This window comes from Gouania willdenowi, chromosome 10, assembly GCF_900634775.1.
Source record: "Gouania willdenowi chromosome 10, fGouWil2.1, whole genome shotgun sequence".
In the NCBI taxonomy this organism is placed as follows: Eukaryota; Metazoa; Chordata; class Actinopteri; order Blenniiformes; family Gobiesocidae; genus Gouania; species Gouania willdenowi.
Window position 1 is genome coordinate 41,963,385 of NC_041053.1, and position 19,423 is coordinate 41,982,807.

General features: G+C 38.3%; 1 protein-coding gene across 2 annotated transcripts in view; it reads right to left on the minus strand.

Moving 5' to 3' along the window:
* Positions 1-815: 815 nt before the first annotated feature.
* The window catches only part of LOC114470878 (alpha-1,3-mannosyl-glycoprotein 4-beta-N-acetylglucosaminyltransferase B), a 35,322-nt gene continuing 16,714 nt past the window's right edge, over positions 816-19,423 (minus strand). Inside the window, exons 2-15 of one of the 2 annotated variants that reach the window (XM_028459247.1) lie at positions 15,826-16,005; positions 14,961-15,104; positions 14,050-14,183; positions 13,398-13,444; positions 13,184-13,297; positions 7,051-7,126; positions 6,414-6,528; positions 5,758-5,888; positions 5,583-5,690; positions 4,514-4,707; positions 3,836-3,914; positions 3,524-3,611; positions 2,491-2,564; positions 816-1,684 (exon numbers count right to left, since the gene is read on the minus strand). In XM_028459247.1, coding sequence (XP_028315048.1) covers positions 1,661-1,684; positions 2,491-2,564; positions 3,524-3,611; positions 3,836-3,914; positions 4,514-4,707; positions 5,583-5,690; positions 5,758-5,888; positions 6,414-6,528; positions 7,051-7,126; positions 13,184-13,297; positions 13,398-13,444; positions 14,050-14,183; positions 14,961-15,104; positions 15,826-16,005 — 1,508 coding nt within the window. In that variant the 3' untranslated portion in view covers positions 816-1,660. Of the gene's footprint in view, positions 1,685-2,451; positions 2,565-3,523; positions 3,612-3,835; positions 3,915-4,513; positions 4,708-5,582; positions 5,691-5,757; positions 5,889-6,413; positions 6,529-7,050; positions 7,127-13,183; positions 13,298-13,397; positions 13,445-14,049; positions 14,184-14,960; positions 15,105-15,825; positions 16,006-19,423 lie in introns of both variants that reach the window. The other variant, XM_028459246.1, reaches the window with a different exon arrangement.

Sequence of the window (19,423 nt, forward strand, 5' to 3'; positions counted from 1 at the left end):
TTCAATAATAATAATAATGAAATTAGTATAAATTAAATAATAATAATGCATCAATTTAAGGCATTATTCTTTCACTCCACACTTAGTGGTGGTAAGCTACTGTTGTAGACACAGCTGCCCTGCGGCAGACTGACAATAAATGGAATTATTGTTTATAAATAATAAGTTGGAGGTATTTTCTTTAAATTCTTGTTTTAATATTCATCAAAACAAAATATGTAATTAAATATATGTAAAAGACCAAGGCCACAACGCATTCAAATAACCCTATAGGGATAATAAATCGTATATACAATGGAGTATAGATTATTTAATAATATAATACAATCATTACATAACACAATAGACCGTATTGTAATATGATATAATGCTATATAATACATTATAACATAATATAATGTAATATATAATAGCATAATATATTATATATAATGTAATATAATCTATTACAATATAACATAATATAATGTAATAGAACATATTATAATAGTAAATATAGTATATTTCTACCTAATGCTTTTTGGAAATCTAACAAAATAGGTTTCTGCAAATCATTTTAGGGAAACTAACAACACGTAGAATCTAAGAAGGATGTAAACATTTTGTTGTGAAATAAACAAACCTTTTCTCAGAGGATTTTAACAAACAGTCGTTACAGCGCCAGCTTCCAATGAAATGATTGCTGCCTAAAGTGTGTTTCAACATAAAGTCAGAAAGTAAAACCTCTGAAATGTCATGGTTTTTTATTCAGGGACATAAAAAGAACAGGATGTGAACATTTCAGTAGTAAATGAAAGAGAAACACCACACAAAGGTCTTTTAAACTTTCTTTATTCCAAGTCACAGACTGAGAAGAAGCTCATTTAAATAGTTTATATCTAAAGATTACAAAAGACAGTTTGTCATGGTGACCAAGCTCTCCAGTGCATCGGGTGTAGAGAAGAAAAAGGTTGGATGGTTTATATGGTGTCATTGAACTCTCACTAAACACTTTGTTTCATTACATTTTACAGCAAAATTTGAAACCTGACACCACTCTTATTTTGGAAATCTGTCCAAAATATCATTTATTTTATTATTATTATTATTATTATTATTATTATTATTATTATTATTATTATTATCTTTATTATATTTTTTAAAGTGAAATCATTTCACTTCCGACATCTTCTTCAAATTGTATTCTCATGTTATTATTTTTGGTTTAGAATTTTAAAAAATTGTTGATATTTTGCAACAGTTTAAATTTAAAACAAATGAAAATTGTAGAATTTTTTTTGGTTGAAGAGAAATAAATTTGAGAGTTCCACAGATAAATATTTAAAATGTTTATACTGCTGAGTGGAAACAGGAGCTCATTTCTTTCACTCAGATTGATCAGAAACATCGTAAAAACCAAACCTTTGGAAGACAAAAAAAAGAGAAAAGAAAGCAGGGACGAATCGGAGGAGAAAAGGCCTTGTAGAAAGGAAAACACGCTTTGGAAAAGTCTGAATAAAAAAGGAAACGTCAGTAGTTTGAGGAGTTTGGAGGCTTTAAGGCAGCAGATCTACGTCCCAGTGTAGAAACATGTTCTGTTACTGGATCCAAACGCACCGTGGAGCTGTTTTCAACATGTATTTACACAGATACAGCCTTCACTGTTGCCATGGAGACTTCACTACTCTGCCTTTTTTATAAAGATCTGAGGAGAGAAGAAGAAGAGCATTTTATAAGAGTATAAAAACAATATTAAAAGAGAACAAAAATAATATAAAACAGTATAAATCAAAGTAAAATATTACAACAGTATAAAAAACTATATAAAACAGCACAAAAACACAGTATAAAAGCAAAAAAAAAACAATGTAAAGAAGTATAAAACAAAATAAAACAATATAAAAAATATATTACAGTACAAAAATAATATAGGAATATATAAAATGGTCTAAAACAGTATAAAACAATATAAAACATTGTAAAAACTATTTAAAACCATACACATTATTATCCTGTTAGCATTTATTTTTGTTCTTACTCTCTACTCTCATACTGTGTTGATGAACATATGAATTTCCTCTCTAAGGATTAATAAAGGTGTGTTCTATTCTATTCTATAAAACTGAATAAAAAAAATAAAAATAAAACTATAAAAACAATATAAAACAGAATAAAAACAATATAAAACTATAAAAACAATATAAAACAGAATAAAAACAATATAAAACTATAAAAACAATATAAAACTATAAAAACAATATAAAACTGAATAAAAACAATATAAAACTATAAAAACAATATAAAACAGAATAAAAACAATATAAAACAGAATAAAAACAAAATAAAACAGAATAAAAACAATGTTAAAAAAGAATAAAAACAATATAAAACTGTATAAAAACATTAAAACCATTTTAAAACTGTATAAAACAGAATAAAAACTATTTAAAACTTATGTAAAAATGACATCACCTCACTGATGATGACCCACACTGGGGAGTCCGTCCTCACCGTGAGACGAACGGCCTCTAACGGTCCAAAACTGGAGTCAACCACACCTTCTGCTACGCCATTATGGAAACTTCCTGAAACACAGCCAATCACACGCAGGGACAGGGTCACATGACTAACCTCACTCATGAAATAACACAGAGAGCGATTTGTGGTCATTTGATGGAAACTAAAGTCTCTACTCAGCGTTTTTACTGTCACAGAGTGGTTAATCCACAGGGATTAACTAATCTAATCCCACACAGAGCAGTGATCATGTGACTGATTCTAATAGAAAAGATGTTTCTTTGAATCTGAAGCATTCCTTCATCTGTCACCAGATAACACAATCACCAGTGGAACCGTAACAGCGTCTTCCTCACAAAGAAACAGGACGAGAGAAGAGCTTTGGATTTTTTTTACCCTTTTTCTGCAAATCCACCAAACTCACCATATTTTAACATATTTTCATCACTTTTTATTGCCATATTTTTGCTCCTTTTAATGTATTTTTGCTACATTTCTCCCATTTCTGACACTTCTTCATCATATTTTAATGACTTTTCTACACATGTTCAGCACTTATAAACCATTTCTACCACTTTTACACCTAATGTCACATATGTTGACCATTATTGTCACTTTTGTCATCACCATTATTTCACAGTTTAAATGCATTGTTTTGAACAGTTTTTACCACTTTTTCTGTCTGTTTTTATCTACTCTAATTTTCAACTTTTAAATCATTTCTGTGGTTTTTAAAATCACATTTCACCTCCTTTTCCACCATTTTTTTTTCACTTTGAACCATTTTATTAGTGATTAAAACCATGATTTCCATCTTTAAGATGACTATAATAATAATAATAATAAACATTCCTGGATAACAGTGGATATTATTCAGATGAATAAATACATGTGGTTATCACAGATTCATGCACACACACACACACACGCAGGATGCTGATTGGCTGAGGATGGCGTTTCTTTGCATTGTTGTGTTATGAACAGTGTTATGGTGGACGTGGTTATTATTATTTCTGAGAACCTTTACCTATCCTGATGAACCCGTCCTCGGTTCGATGATACTTTGGCGTTTTGTCTCTTCCGTCCATCAACGCTTCCTTCTCTGCCTGAATGTTCTGAAACATTAGAACCAACGTCATCAACACATTAGAAGTGATTCAGTGCATCAGATCACGCCGTTCATTCAGCGTGCGCACACACAGATTGCTTGGGTTTTAAATCTAAAAAATAAATCTTCTTTCTAGGATTCTTTTTAAAGACGTTATCCAGGAATGGATAATGATTTATTAAACTCATAATTTTATTATTAAACTTTATTTAAAACTTGATTTAAACTCACGTCAAACGGCAGAACCTCCACAGACGTGTTGAAGAGTTTATCTCCTGGATGTTCAATGTTTCCACTCCTGAAGAAATACCTGAAATACACAGAAACCAGCATTAGAGATAAACAAAAATCATAAATATTCTATTTATTTTAACTTTTTATTTGAAATTGATTCAAATCAATATAATTATTATTCTAAATCATATTAAATTGTAATTATTTTCAGATGTTAAATTCATTTTAAATGAGATAGAATTGCATATTTATTCTATATAGACTTTGATTACATAAAAATGTAAACATTTTAAATCAAACCCCTCCCCCGTTACTACAGGTGTGCCCCAGGGCTCAGTCCTGGAGCACACTTACATTTAATAATAATCCTAATTTTATATTGATTTACATTTTTCAATTTAGTTTTTATATTGATCTAAATGTTTATAATTGCATATTGATTTAAATTTTATATTAATTTAATATTTTTATTCATAATTAATGTTAAAATAATTTTCATTTAATGATAATTTTAATTCTATATTTTTCATTTAATAACAATCTTAATTTCATAAAAATTCTAATACATATTGATTATAGTTTTGTATTGATTTAAATGTTATAATAACTTTAATTCTATATTGATTTTAACATATTTCACACACATATATACATAAATATAAGAACTATACTGACCTCTCCACTCGCACTGGGCTGAAGAAGCGGATACGGAGGAAATCTCCGGCTACAGGCGTGAAGGCCCAGAAGAAGTCCTCTCCATGGTAGGCCTTCTCCAGGGTGAAATGTTTGTAGGTTTTTAGACTCGTGCTGACCTCAGCCAGAGGGTTTACGTGACCTTTGTGTAACGTCTGCTTCCCAAAGTCCTTATCCTGAAAAACAGTCATATAAATATAAATAAACCAGAGAAAAACATCAGTAATATAAATAGAAATAAAAATAGAAAAATATAAATAGGTTTTCAGGATGTTTAGTGTGATTTGAGGACATTGTTGCAGTTTTTCACATTAGGTAACATATAAAATGAACCCATCCAGTCGTTTGTTTGTGGTCTGTGTAAGTATTATAACACAGAGAAAATTGATCCGTTTCAAATTTTCTACATTTATGACATCACAAGTAAAATCAGTTTGTTTCATTGTTGACGCTGTCAACAATGAAACAAACATGCTTTCATGCTAAAAAACTTTGTAAAGTCAGTTTTTTTTTTGTCCATTACAAATAAAAGCTCAAATACTCATTGAAACGTGTTCGTTTGAAGCCGATTTTTAAAGTGAGTGACTGTAATCTGAGTGTTGCACTAGCAGTATATTGAATGTTTGATAGATTAGGTCTACCTTTATCGTACAAAATGTCAGCTGAAAATCTCAGCGCATAGCACAAACAGCGTCATGTTGACATTTATATCCCTCTGACCTATGACCCCCGATGGTTGCATATGTACAGTGTGAAAAGTCTTATTGGTCAGAAAGTGACTTTTCAGAGGCTAAAACTCCCAAAAACAGGCAAGTTTGGGAAAATAAACCTCAAATTTGATGTTGTTGGAGTTCTTAGAACAAATAGAGAAACATAATATTATACTGGACCTTAAAGTAAATTGTGGTATTTTTAACCTACATCCGTTTAAAGGCACTTTAACCTCATTCTGTGTCTGTTTCTCACTAACTTTTGTTATTTTGTGAAAGCCTGATGTTCTACAGCTGTGACACGCACGCACACGCACACGCACGCACACACACACACGTACCTTGAGCTTCTGGATCTTTCCAGCCAGTGACGAGTGCGTCCCCACGTGTTGGAACAACGACGGTTTGAAACGGATCCTCAGGTTGGCTTTCTGTCGATCACAGTGTTTCTGAAACGCAAACCAAGGCTGTTATTTCCCAGGCGCTCCTGAAGGGGTCGCTGTGCTCAGGGCTCACCGCGTCCTTCTCAGGGTTGCACACTTTGACCCACATGATGTGATCCAGCAGCCAATCAATGGGCTTGTCTTTGTAGAACATCAGCATGAACTCAACGATCAGGGACAAGTCCAACGACTTAAACATCTTCCCTTTAGGAGGAAGAGGAAGAGGAAGAGGAAGAGGAAGAGGAAGAGGAGGAGACCAGCTACATTTTATGTACAGTAATTTCAGATCAGTTAAGATAAAATAAGATTAATATTAGTTCAGATAACTTAAAAGAGTGCTTAAGTGAAGACAAGTTCAGATAATTTAGGATAAATTAAGATTAGATAAACCAAGATGAGTTGACTTAAGATTAGTTAAAATAATTTAAGATGATATTGGTTAAATTAAGATAAAATAGGTTCAAATAAGTTAAGATAGATTACCGTATCTTAAGTTAATTCAGATAAGATCATTTAAGATAAGTTAAGATATGTTCTATAGGATTTGGGATAAGTTCAGATAAATTCAGATTTGGTTGCTAAGTTAGGATTGGTTTAAATAAGATAAGTTAGGTTAGACTGATTCAGTTGGTTTTAAATCTTGATAAGAAAGGCAGGTATTTAATAATCAATAATCAATAAGCAGCATTGATTCCAGAGTCAAATATAAATATAAAGTGGTTTCCTCACCGATGAAGCCGAGCTGAGAAAACTCCAGAATCATCCACTCCTCTGACGGCTGCTGCAGAGCAAAGTTCTTCATGGTGGTGAAGAAGTTTGGACGAGCCACAATGTCGTCCTCCAGCTGAGGAGACGCACAAACATAACTATATGAGGAAATATTGGCTCAATAAAAGACAATAAAAACCTGAATTATAAAAGTTGCAACAAAAACAGATGAATAATCCTAAAAGGTTACAACCTTGAACATATGCATGAAACCTCCTCCCAGTGTCCCCAAGGTTGAGAACCCCTGTTGTAGCGGACATGGGTCACATGATTTCCCATCATGCATCGCTGTTGTTTAATTCATATGCACGATTTTGTTAGCCTGTCAATGTGATTCCCTATCCAGCTTAGCATTAAGCTAACAGACTGTGTATCGATGCTCGTGTGTGTGTGTGTGTGCGTGTGTGTGTATGTGTGTGTGTGTGTCCTGTAACAGAATGTATTGATCTCTTCTTTAAACAAACCAACGTCAGTCTGAGGTGAAAAAGTGTGTGTGCATCAGTATTATTGGAAAATAAATGAACAGAATAAAATACAGTATACCATTAAAAATCCTCCAAATGACCTGAGAAACCATCCACATGTGGTCGTACGGTACCTGAACGTAGTACGTCCCTTTAGCCTGAGCGTACATCATCAGAAAACAATAATCCAGGTTCTGCTTCGATCTCCACCTGCACAGACACAACACACCACCAGGGGGCAGCGTCAGGAACAAACTTAAATAAAAACTGAGTGGAAACAAATCCACAGGACGAGACAGTGATGGTGAACATCTGTGAACATCTGTGAACATCTGCACAGGAAACAGCTCAGAGAAGCTCCTCCGCTGTTGCTTTGAATCATTTTACTGCATTTTTCATTTTAAAGCTGAGGTTTGGTCGTTTTTTAGAGATTTTGTACCTATTTATGTATTTTATTGCTGATGTTTTTATAGTTTTTGTACCTGTACACTTTTTAAAAGTTTGTTTTGAGGTTATTTTGTAACTGTTTGCTTTTAATGTCATTTTTTAAAAGTTGTTTACTATAATTTCTTTGTGTCCTTTGTTCTCTATTTCTTTATTTCATCCATTATTAAGTTGTTTTGCATGTTTGAAAACATTTTCTACTTTTTTCTGTTATGGTGCGTTTTTGGATGATCTGTTGCATCTGAATGTCTTTTTGTCTCAGTTTAATTGAATCTGTCTTGTTGCCGTGGGAAACCCTTTGGTTCACAGGTCATCTGCCTGATTTGTGAATGTTCTCTAATGAGCCCATGTGACTAATGAGCAGCTGATTGGTGTAACGAGCTGGCTCTGCGCTCACACTCGTGATGTTGGGCTGTGTGTGTGTTGAACGGCCTGTAATCATCCGTCTGAGGCCTAAAGGCACACAGGCAGCTTCTGTATTTCTGCTCTCACACTTAAATAGACACCATTGAGCCACGGCGGTAAAAAGAGCCTTTAAAGCAACGTCACCGTCAGCTGCTGGAGGACAAGCAGCACATCTTAGTAAAACATTAAAGAAATACTGAAGGAAAACTAAATAAACACCAAAGAAAAGCAAAAGAAACACAGAACACCAAGGAAACGTCAAGAAAAGCTGAAGAAATGCCAAGAAACAACAAAAGAAATGCAGAAGAAATACAGAATAAACACTGAAGAAAAGCAGTCGAGGGCATCTCTTCTTCAACTGTCTGTAAATATGTATATATCTTTATCCGTTATTCTTTATATATTGTTTTTTTACTTATATAAATACATATTTCATGTGTCTTTCACGTTTTTCTGTGTTGCATTCTGTTGTCTTTTTTATTGCGCTGTCATGACTGTACATTTTCCCACTGCGGGATGAATAAAGAATACTCTACTCTACTCTACTCTACTCTACTCTACTCTACTCTACTCTACTCTACTCTACTCTACTCTACAAGAAACGCAGAAGGAAGGCTGAGAAAATGCATTACAAATAGTGTGTTTTCGATGTAGATATTAATATGAATAGAAGCGTTCTCTAATAAATCAGCTGTGACAAACCAAAGGGGCGGGGCTTAATATAACATACACCAGAGGTGGGACCAAGTCCTTGTTTTGCAAGTCAAAGTCAAGTCTTTGTTCTCGAGTCCCAAGTCTATCCAGTCAAGTCCAAGCCCAGGCACCGGTAACGACAATATGTGTCTGTGAAACATGACCAAGTGAAACAAATGTAATGCCCCACTCCTACAAGACATTTGAAGACACTTTCACACCTTGAATTGAATGAAATAAAATAAAATAAATAAAATGAAGAATTTAAACATTAAGAATCAAGAAACCGTCCAGGGTGTGTCCTGCCCTCACCCATAGTACGCTAGGATTGGCTAAAGCACCCCAAGACCCTGAAAAGGATAAGTAATGGAGAAGAAGGATTGATGGATGGATTGATCTAGAAAAAACTCTGCTGCTGTCATTTTATACAAAAAAATAGTAGAAATATATTAACTTCAGTTTGAATAAAAAATGACATACAGATATATTTCAAAATATTTCTTTCTTTCAATGTGTTTTGGCTTATTTATACAGGATTGTCCTAAAAATAACTCAGATGTAATGTTTTGTTTTTATATGTAAAATTTCAACTTTGAAGAACCACTTCACCTTTAAAATGACTTGTTCTATCAGTGACACTCCCCACAATGAGTGGAATTCAACGATAATTTAGGTTTTTGTCTCATTCCTTCTAGAAATCCAGAACAAATGGCTTTTATGGAAGAGAATGAGATCTGCTCCCCCTGGTGGACAAAATCAATCCCTGCCATTTCCATGAATTCTGGATTTCCTGAATCACTTTCAGGGAATGTGAAAAAAACTTTAGGTTATGTATAAAACCCTGGTTCTATGAGTAATATGAGTGAGATGTCTCACTATGGGATGTGACCTCTGTCTACATTCCTCAGAAGCATTTATTTCAATCTGCCAATCCAGATTGGCCGGTGAAGTGCGTCCGTCCGCTAGGGGGAGACCCACCTTCTATAAAAGGAGGACATGGACAGACACGCACCATTCAAAATAAGCACCTCTTCTCCTCGTTCGAGCAAGAAGGGTTGTCTGGTGAGACATCTCACTCATATTACTCATAGAACCAGGGTTTTATGCATAACCTAAAGTTCTATTTCATATTATTTTGTGAGATGTCTCACTATGGGATATGGAAACTCCCGTAGTGCAGACATGCTGGTACCAGCCTCCAGGGCAGAAGTCTGATCACATCAGGACAGTAAAAGTTGACAAATGTGAGGGGCGAGGACCAACTCGCCACTGCACAGATGTCCTGAGCAGACACTCCCCTGAACAAAGCCCAGGATATGGCAAGACCCCGAGCTGAGTGTGCACACAGACCCGAAGGCGGCTGCAGACCCTGACATGAGTAAGGCAAAGCAATAGCCTCTGTTGGCTTTGGGACTTATCCCCAAAGCCAACGTGACAGACAACGATCGCCGCCAAATACACAATCAAAGGGGAAAAGGCTTTGTTTTTGTCAATCAGGACCTGCAGGAATGGGAAAATTGCTCCCACCGAGAACTGAAAAGGGATGTGGTCCCACTGGAGATACCACCCCTCAAAAAGCTTCCAGCTAGATCAATCAATCAATCAATCTTTATTTGTATAGCGCCAAATCATAACCAATGGTATCTCAAGGCACTTTACAGTGGAGCAGTCTTAAGGACGGACTCTTCATTTTATGGATACACACATATGCATATATATGTATATACACATACATATGTATCCCACACCCAACATGAATTCATCATGGCGGCAAGGAAAACCTTCTGTTAAGCAGCAGGAACCTTGTGTGGATCCCATTCCTATGATGAACAGCCATCCACGTTATGCTGGAGTCATAAAGAGACCTAGTGGAGGGGGCTCGAGTACTCTGTATGGTGGAAACCACAATGTGTGATAATCCCACGACTGACAGATTGAGGCACTCAGGAGCCAAACCCCCAGCGCCAGATGGTCTGGACGTGGGTGGAAAACTGTGCCCCTCCCCAAACATGCGCTAGCGTGTCTACGTCGAGGGTAGCCTCCATGCTGCGCAGGGAGAAGAACAATGCGCACTGCGCATTTCTTTCCCATGCGTACAGGTCCACCACGGCCCATTTGTAACGAGCCCACAGCTGCCGCACCACCTCTGGGTGCAGCATCCTTTCCCCGTAAAGCGGTGCGCCCCTGGATAACAGGTCAGCGCCCACGTTCATGATCCCCGGGACGTGGGTCGCTCTCAGCGAGAGGAGACGCCCAACACTTCACAGGATTAATCTGCGTGCCAATGACAGCAATTGATGCGAGCGCAACCCACCCTAATAGTTGATGTACACCATCGCCGTGGTATTGTCCGTCCTCACCAGGACATCATGTCCCCTGAGAGACAAAAGGAAAACTATCAGCGAGAGGAACACCGCTGACATTTCCAAGTAAATTATGTGAGCGCGCTGGAGGATCGCACCCCAGCGACGCCTCACAGCCCCGCCCTCGTGGGTCCCAGCCTGTCAGGCTGGTGTCCGTGTAGACCACCTTCCTGGACATAACGATGACCATAGGCACCCCGTCTGTCAGGTAGCCCAGGGCCAAAACCCATCGTGCGCCATGACGCATAGGATGGAGCCCATGTAAGGCCACCCGCAGTCGGAAATTCCTCATGTGAAGGCAACCAAGGCGGATCATGAGGATGGCCGAAGCCATCAACCCGAGTAAAAGAAGACACAATCTGAACTGAACTATTTGCCAGTTCAAACAGTGCGAGACACGCCCCGAATGTCTTCACCCGCTGTGGTGAAAGACGCGCGGTGAACGGCACTGAGCGCAGGGACAAACCCAGGAAAATTGTTTCCTGTGTCGGGGACAACACGCTCTTTTCCGCATTCACCACAAATCCCAGATTTGACAGGTGATCCAGCAGAATGCGCATGTGCACCCTGGCCTCCGCCTCTGATTGTGCGAAAAGCAGCCAATTGTCCAGGTACGTAGCTAGGCGAATGAAGAACGCGGTACTTGCAACACGACCGGGGAGCCCAAAAGTGGCGTAATGGCGCCCCCTTTCGGAGGCCGGTGGGCCAACCATACAATGGTGGTGCCCCCTCGCGACAGTGAGCCGTACGTCACCAGAGGGCCCGTCCGGTGGAGCCTTCTGCCGGTGGCCGCCCGACCAACAACAGAGGGATCTCCTTCACAGCGGAGGAGCCTCCTGTTGGTGGAACAGGGCAAGACCCCCCCGGGGCGAGCACACACTGACGGGGAACGTCCTGCGGAACCAGTCGGTCTCTCCCAAACAGCAGAGGGCCGAGCCTTGGCAGAGGGGAGAATGGGGCGTGAACAGCCCGAGAATGCACGGGGGAAAGCAAAAGGGACACGCCTGATAGGCAGTGAGGAGAGAGAGGACATTCAGCGCCCTGACTGAGGGGACAGCGGCCGCATACGTCTTAGCAGACAAGTCCGACTGGAGACAGTCCGCTCTGGACGGAAACACGGGTCTCCTGTGACAATTCCTCCTGTGAGGCTATAGAGTCGGCATGAAGCCCGCCCCGAGCCGGAGAGATGAAAGGTTCGTCCTCCTCGTCCACACCCAAGCCGAGAGGGTCAGAGGAGTCTTCATCAAACTCTCCACAGTCTATCACAAGGAGATCATCGTGAAGCGGGGAGGGAGATGCCAGGTCGAGCTGGGAACCCCAGGTGGAACCCTGAGCAGCCGCAGTTTCCATCAACTCTACTTCGGCAGTCTCTACTTCAGACTTAGGCAGTCGAGGCAGACTTTGTCCATGTCCGTAGTGGAGATTTTACCCCCACATAGACAGAGGCAAGCCCCAGAGCATCCCGCTCCCACGGTGAGAGAGGCCTTAGCTTCCATCACCAGTCAGAAGAGCAGGTGGCTAACTTACGCAACCAAGAGGCAGCTAGCACAGGTGCTAGCAGGGATGCAGACCAATGTGTGCTGGACCGTCTGAGATGTCCAGGACAGCATTGGACTTTCTCTAGATGGCAGCTTTTGCTTTTGTCTGAAGCTCGGATACCGTAGCATCTGGAGCTGGAGCTACACACTTTAGTGTGGGGAGTTTGACTGATAGAACAAGTCATCTTAAAGTTGAAGTGGTCCTCCAAAGTTGAAATTATACATTTAAAAACAAAACATAAAATTTTAGTTATTTTCAGGTAATCCTGGAAAAATGTGCCAAAAGACGGTTAAGATAGCTCGCTTGCTAGTAAAATGCTAAACAATAGGTAGCACATACCATTACAGCTGGTATGAAGTGGGTCAATCAACTCTGAGTATGTAAAGCTTTGGTTACTTACGTGCACGATAAAAAGCCATCATCAATAGAGCAAAGTTCACATCTCGTTTGTATTGATTTTTAATGTAATATAGTCACCAGTCCAAAAAAGACGTCATTAATATTACGACTGAGCTTGGAATCGAACCCTCAACCTTACGCTCCCAAGCACGCCTTCTTGCTCGCCTTGCCGTGATTGACAGCGGGTGTCACTGTCACACGATGACATAAAGCGATATAAGTGAATATGATTTATATATCACTCTTGTCATTATGGTATGACTTGAAATGACTCGTCGAGTCAAGTCCAAGTCTAGAGTCACTGAGCCTCGAGTCCAAGGAAGTCTTTTTTGATTCCATCAAGTCGAGTCAAAAAGTCATAAAAATGGGACTCGAGTCCGAGTCTCGAGGCCAAGTTTCTCATCTCTAACACACACAAACTGACCTGACTCTCTCCTTCGGGTCCCCAAAAGACTCTCTGAGACGAGAAAAGTCTGGATAGAAGTGAATGGATGGAGACACGACTTCAAGGAGACCAGACTGGATCTCTGCTGGAAAACTGAGAGAAGAAGAAGAAAATAGACTTAGATCATCGTGTACACACACACACGCAAAGACAGGTCCACGTTGGCATGGTAACAGCCTCTCCTGCTACTCACAGGTTCTTCAGGTTCTCTGCTACACCGTTGGCGTACTGAGGGTCAGCCTATCAACACACAGAGGCTTCAGTCAGTGACGGTCATGTGACCATCTCTTACACACCTGGTCACGTGACCCGAGGAATTTAGGGAAATATGTGATAATGATCAGTTGATGATCACATATTTATCCTATTTGTATCTGATTATAGACCAATAAGCACCTGATAACATAGCCCCTGCTCAGCCAAGGCAGCAACATGCTAAGCTAACCCAAACATGTGAGACTGGTAGCTACATGCTAAGCTAACCCAAACATGTGGGACTGGTAGCTACATGCTAAGCTAACCCAAACACGTGGGACTGGTAGCTACATGCTAAGCTAACCCAAACATGTGGGACTGATCGCTACATGCTAAGCTAACCCAAACATGTGGGACTGGTAGCTACATGCTAAGCTAACCCAAATATGTGGGACTGGTAGCTACATGCTAAGCTAACCCAAACATGTGGTACTGGTAGCTACATGCTAAGCTAACCGAAACATGTGCGTCAGATACAAGATAAAGGAATGAAAATGCAGAACTTTGGTCACACTGAGGCGTTTTGGTTTGACTGGTGATCATGTTATCTTGTGACTGGTTAGAGTATGAGTTTGATTTTAAATGCTGACCTCGGCAATGAGAACCACGATGACGCAGTCGTCTTTCTCTGTGGCGCTGAGCTCCGACATCAGAGAGTTGAGTGTGTCCGTCAGGTAGGAGTGAACCTCCCTCTTTACGCTGGGTACGCCCATCACAATGGAGACTGCACACACACACACACACACACACACAACATTAGATCTCTATTTACAGAGCGACCAGTACAAAAGAATAAACATTTTTTTGATTGTTTTAGAAAAACTTTCGTTTTTATACTTTAATAATAATTAAAAAATAAACAACAATTATTGAATAATTTTATTATCATATTTTTTTAATATTTGATAGATTTCTTACTTTCTATATCTTTTTGATTTTAGATTCTTTTTACAAGTTAATTTTCTAGAAGTTTTTCTTTACAGATTTTTTTTGTTTTTAGAATTTTTTTAAAATATCTTTTTAGTTTTTTCATTTTTGTTTGTGTTTTTTTTTTAAAAAACGTGTTTTTAGAGTTTCTTTCTCCCATTTAAAATTTTGTTTGTTTGAATACTTTCATGTTTCTAAAGCAGGGTTTTTCAACCTTGGGGTCGTGACCCCATGTGGCGTCGCCTGGAAATAAAATGGGGTCACCTGAAATCACTCATAATAAAATATAATTAATTACTGATTAATTACTATTTGTATTTATCTATTTTGCACAAACAACTGTATTGTATACTTTCACTTTGTCAAATATGAATCTAGTTCAAATGAAATGCAGTATAAGAATATCTGAGCTGGTGCATATTGTCACTTTGTGCACTAATCCTTAATATTCTGAATTTGAAACACAGTATAAAAAATATGATCAAAAAACTAATTTTAGAGAATAAAGTTTCTGCCAGAAATGTGTGAAACGTGATGTAATAGATGAGGTGCTGTAGGGTGCGTTGGGTTGTACCTCCGGTGCGTCCCTGTCCCACGTGCACAGCAGGCTGCAGGCTGTCCTCTCTGCTCAGCAGGTGAGGAAGATGATGGAAGATGGAGGGAAGCTGCAGAACGTTCTTACTGCTGCTCACGTTCCACAGCTTCAGTCGTGTTTCCTCTGGAACGCAAACACCAGCTTACATCACATACACCGGGGAACAGAGGTTTCACGACTGCGTTTTAATGTCTGAGTGAGTGAACGGCAGCATGAATAATGGACGAGCTCTCATTCAGCTGTAATTTAAACAGAGATCACTTTAAAGTGGAAACAAATGTGATGAGAAGCTGAATGGAAACGCACCGTTGTCCTGCTCCATGTGGTTACTGTGTCATCTAGTGACTACAAACAGTATAAATAAAGTAAAAGTCAAGAAAATACAAAAATCTTGTGGGTTTATGAAGAGAAAAGACACTTAGATATGCTGCAGCTCTGGTTCATTTGGTGACTGTGTTATCTGGTGACTAAAAACAGAATAAACTATAACAATATTTATGATATTTCTCATGTAATGGTTATATAAATGTTTATACAGAAAGATCACTGCTATTGTGATTCTTTGGGTGACTGTGTTATCTGGAAACAAGGTGTTTGGCATGTGACGAATTTAAAATTTATAATTGAGTCGGTTGAATTTTGAAGAGAAAAAATTTGACTTTAACTTTATTCTAAAACATAATTTAATTCAAAGTGAGAAAATACGAGCGTTTAGTGGGTTTATGAGGAGAGATGACACTAAGCTCTACTGCTCTGTTTCATTTGGTGAGTGTGTTATCTGGTGACCATCTCCAGCCTTTCTGCTATTGGATCTGTGATAGAAAATGATGGTGGTTCCTATTACCTGACAGGCTGCTCCAGGTGCGGTTAATGTCTCTCAGAGCCTGTTTCTCAGCGATGGCTCGTTTGATCTCGTCTAGAACCAGGTTGAGTTCTTTAGAACGTCTCAGGTTCTCCTGCTCAGCTGAGTGCAGACGTTCCCTCAGAGCCAGGAACTCCCTCTGGTAGATGTCCACCACATCTCCTACACCAACAAACACAGCAGCACATCACATGACTCCTGCTTCAACGCACACACACGCACACGCACGCGCACACACACGGTGCATATACATATAGACATTCACAAAATACTACAAAAACACAAACTCACAACAACATGTGACCCTCTGACCAGATACAGTCACATGTTTGTGGCCCCGCCCCCTGTTATAAAGTGGTACATGTGTGTAATAAGTTCATATCAGACAGGATTACACAAACAGAGAACGGTGGAGAAAAAAGGACAAACATCGGAGTCAAAACATTGAAATAAAAACTAAATCCATCATCCATCCATCATCCGTCCATCATCCATCCATCATCCTTCCGTGGGTTAATGCTGTGGATGTAAATCTGCACTAATCCCTGATGGACTAGTTGTGTATCTACAGCTGATAAACGTTCACTCATCTGTTCACATGGAAATGAGCATTAAAATGTGTATTTCTGTTATAATAAGGACTGATTTTAACATTTCAAATCGTGAATTATGTTGTGTTGATGCTGGAAAGACAGAATCTATAAATCAGTGGTTCTCAATCGTGGGGTCGGGGCCCGCGAGACAGTGGGAGGAGGTCCCCAGATGCCTTCAAGAAACTAAGAATGTTTTCTGAACAATTTGAGCTCATATTTGCTTATTTTTACCCTTTTTCTGAAACTACACCAAACTCACCATATTTTAACATATTTTCATAATTTTTTCTTGCCATATTTTTGCTCCTTTTAATGTATTTTTGCTACATTTCTCCCATTTCTGACACATCTACATCACATTTCAATACCTTTTCTGCACATATTTTCCACTTTCCAGACATGTTCATCACTTATAAACCATTTCTACCACTTTTACACCTAATGTCACATATATTGACCTATTATTGACACTTTTAACATCTTTTCACCAGATTTCATGATTATTTTTGCCAATTTACCACATTCACCATTTATCATGCTCATTATTTAACAGTTTAAACTAAATGTTCTAATATTGACACTTTATACCCTTTTTAACACTTTGTCTCTCTTTTTTTATCCACTATAATAAGGAACTTTTAACCAATATCTGTGGTTTTTAAAATCCCATTTTACTGATTTTTCCACCATTTTTGGTCATTTTGAACCCATTTCATTAGTGATTAAAACAAGGATTTCCATCTTTAAAGCTGATATCTGGAGACTCACTTCCTCCCCTGCCTCTGTCAATCTACCAGAAGCCACGCCTCTACTTTTCTGCACACGCATCGCAGAACATAACAAGGTCACATTGATATGTCTATAGATCAGGTTAGAGCCAAAATCATATTTATCTGATTGATGTTGTGACGTGTGGCCTTGTTTCTGTGCACAGTTCATCATTCACTTTGATTGACAGTCTCAGAAACAGGAAGTAGAAGCCTATTGGCTGTGTGCACTCAGCGATCGTTTCCATGTGTATAGGGGTCTACAAGAGGAAGGAGGGGCTTATATACATTATTGTATATGAATGACCACCAGCAGTAGATCATAGTTAAAGACTAGTTAAAGATTTTTATGCATTTCAACAGAATCAGACATAAACATATTTATCAGAAACTCCAGATATCAGCTTTAACATGACTATAAAAATAGTAAACTTCCATGACTGAGCTGTAGATGTGTGTGTGTGTGTGTGTGTGTGTGTGTGTGTGTGTGTGTGTGTGTGTGTGTGTGTGTGTGTGTGTGTGTGTATGTGTGTGTGTGTGTGTGTGTGTGTGTCTTTAAGGATGTCGTTCACATGGCTGAGCATCACAACCCAGTCGAGTCATTCACTAACGAGTCACTAACGAAGGCGTTCACTCTTCTGGCCGGAGCGTTTACAGGAAACACAAACGCTCCCACAGGAAGTAGCTGCTCCGTGTGTAAACTGCTGAGTCAGCGTTGGATAAAGTCAGAGCAGGAAATAAAAGCTGCAGCGTCAGGACAACGTTTTTCCTGAGTGAAGCTCAAGCTTTTCACAAACAAGCTTCATTCTGTGTGTGTGTGTGTGTGTGTGTGTGTGTGTGTGTGTGTGTGTGTGTGTGTGCTGGCACATGTGTAAAAACACTGGCTCTGATTGGCTACCATGACACCTGACTCCGCCTTAGCCAATCATAATCACTCACCTTGTTTCTAACCCACGTCCTCACTACAGCCGAGTATGAAACCAGGGATGTTTTCATATCACAGTTTATTCAATCAATACATGTAACGCAGCACATTTAACATTAAGTAACAATAACGGTGTAAAAAATTATTCGTTAGATTACCCCGATACTGAAAAACGCCTTTATTCCAAACATTGGTAACTTCATCATTACCTTATGACCATAAAAAGATACGAATAACCAATCCAGTTGTAAAGACGTCTCTTATGATATGAGTACAGTTTAGAAAACATTTTTCCCTCTGAGAACTGAGGACGTTTTTCTCAATATCTTGGAACACATTTTTTTACCATCAATTTCTGATAAAGCATTTCAGATTTGACAAAACAAAGGTTTGAAGTTTCTTCATTTGTTTTCAAATGATGGGTTTCAGATCATTTGATGCTTTAATTAGAGATTATGATATTCTGGGGTCACATACTGTATGTTCAGATACTTGAAAATACACAGCTTCACAAAGACATTGTTTTCCTCTTTTCATTATTTATCATCTAAGAATCAAGTTGATGAAATTCTGGAGTTGGACCCTTTTAACAGGAAAGGTATATTGTATATTTGTATATTTGTATATTTGTACTGTATAAACTAATGCAACCAGTGCTGACCCTCGCCTCTTTGTCGCCCCCAGGAAAGATTTTCTCTTGGCGCCCCCTTATATAGCGTTTTTTTATAGCAAGTAATTGATATTTACATTATTGTTATATTATTATTATTTCTGACACTTACACAGTGGTCGTCACCATATTCACAAAGACACTTTACATAAGGAGAAAACATGAGCAAAATTACTTTTTTGACATTTTATTTAATTTTGATAAAAAGGTTTCCACATACACTATAAAAGAATACAAACAAGTAAATACAAGCTAAATATCTTAGTAACAGGTTCAAATGGCAAATTATTAATATTATTAGAGTAAAGCATTGCACAAAAACAAGATAAATGATAGATAGATAGTAATGAATTGGCTCATCAAGTATTAATTGAAATATGAAAGTTATTATTTATGAAGTAGATTGACACAGAATACTAATAAAACAAGTTTACATATAGAATACAGTTTTATTAAAAGTAAAAAGGTCTCAGCTAAATTAGAAATAATAATGTTCTTAAAAATGTATGTTTATATGTTTACCTATGAAGTCATTTATATATATACAGTATATAGTCATCTTAAAGATGTAAATCCTTGTTTTAATCAGAAATAAAATGGGTTAGAAGTGAGCAAAAATGGTGGA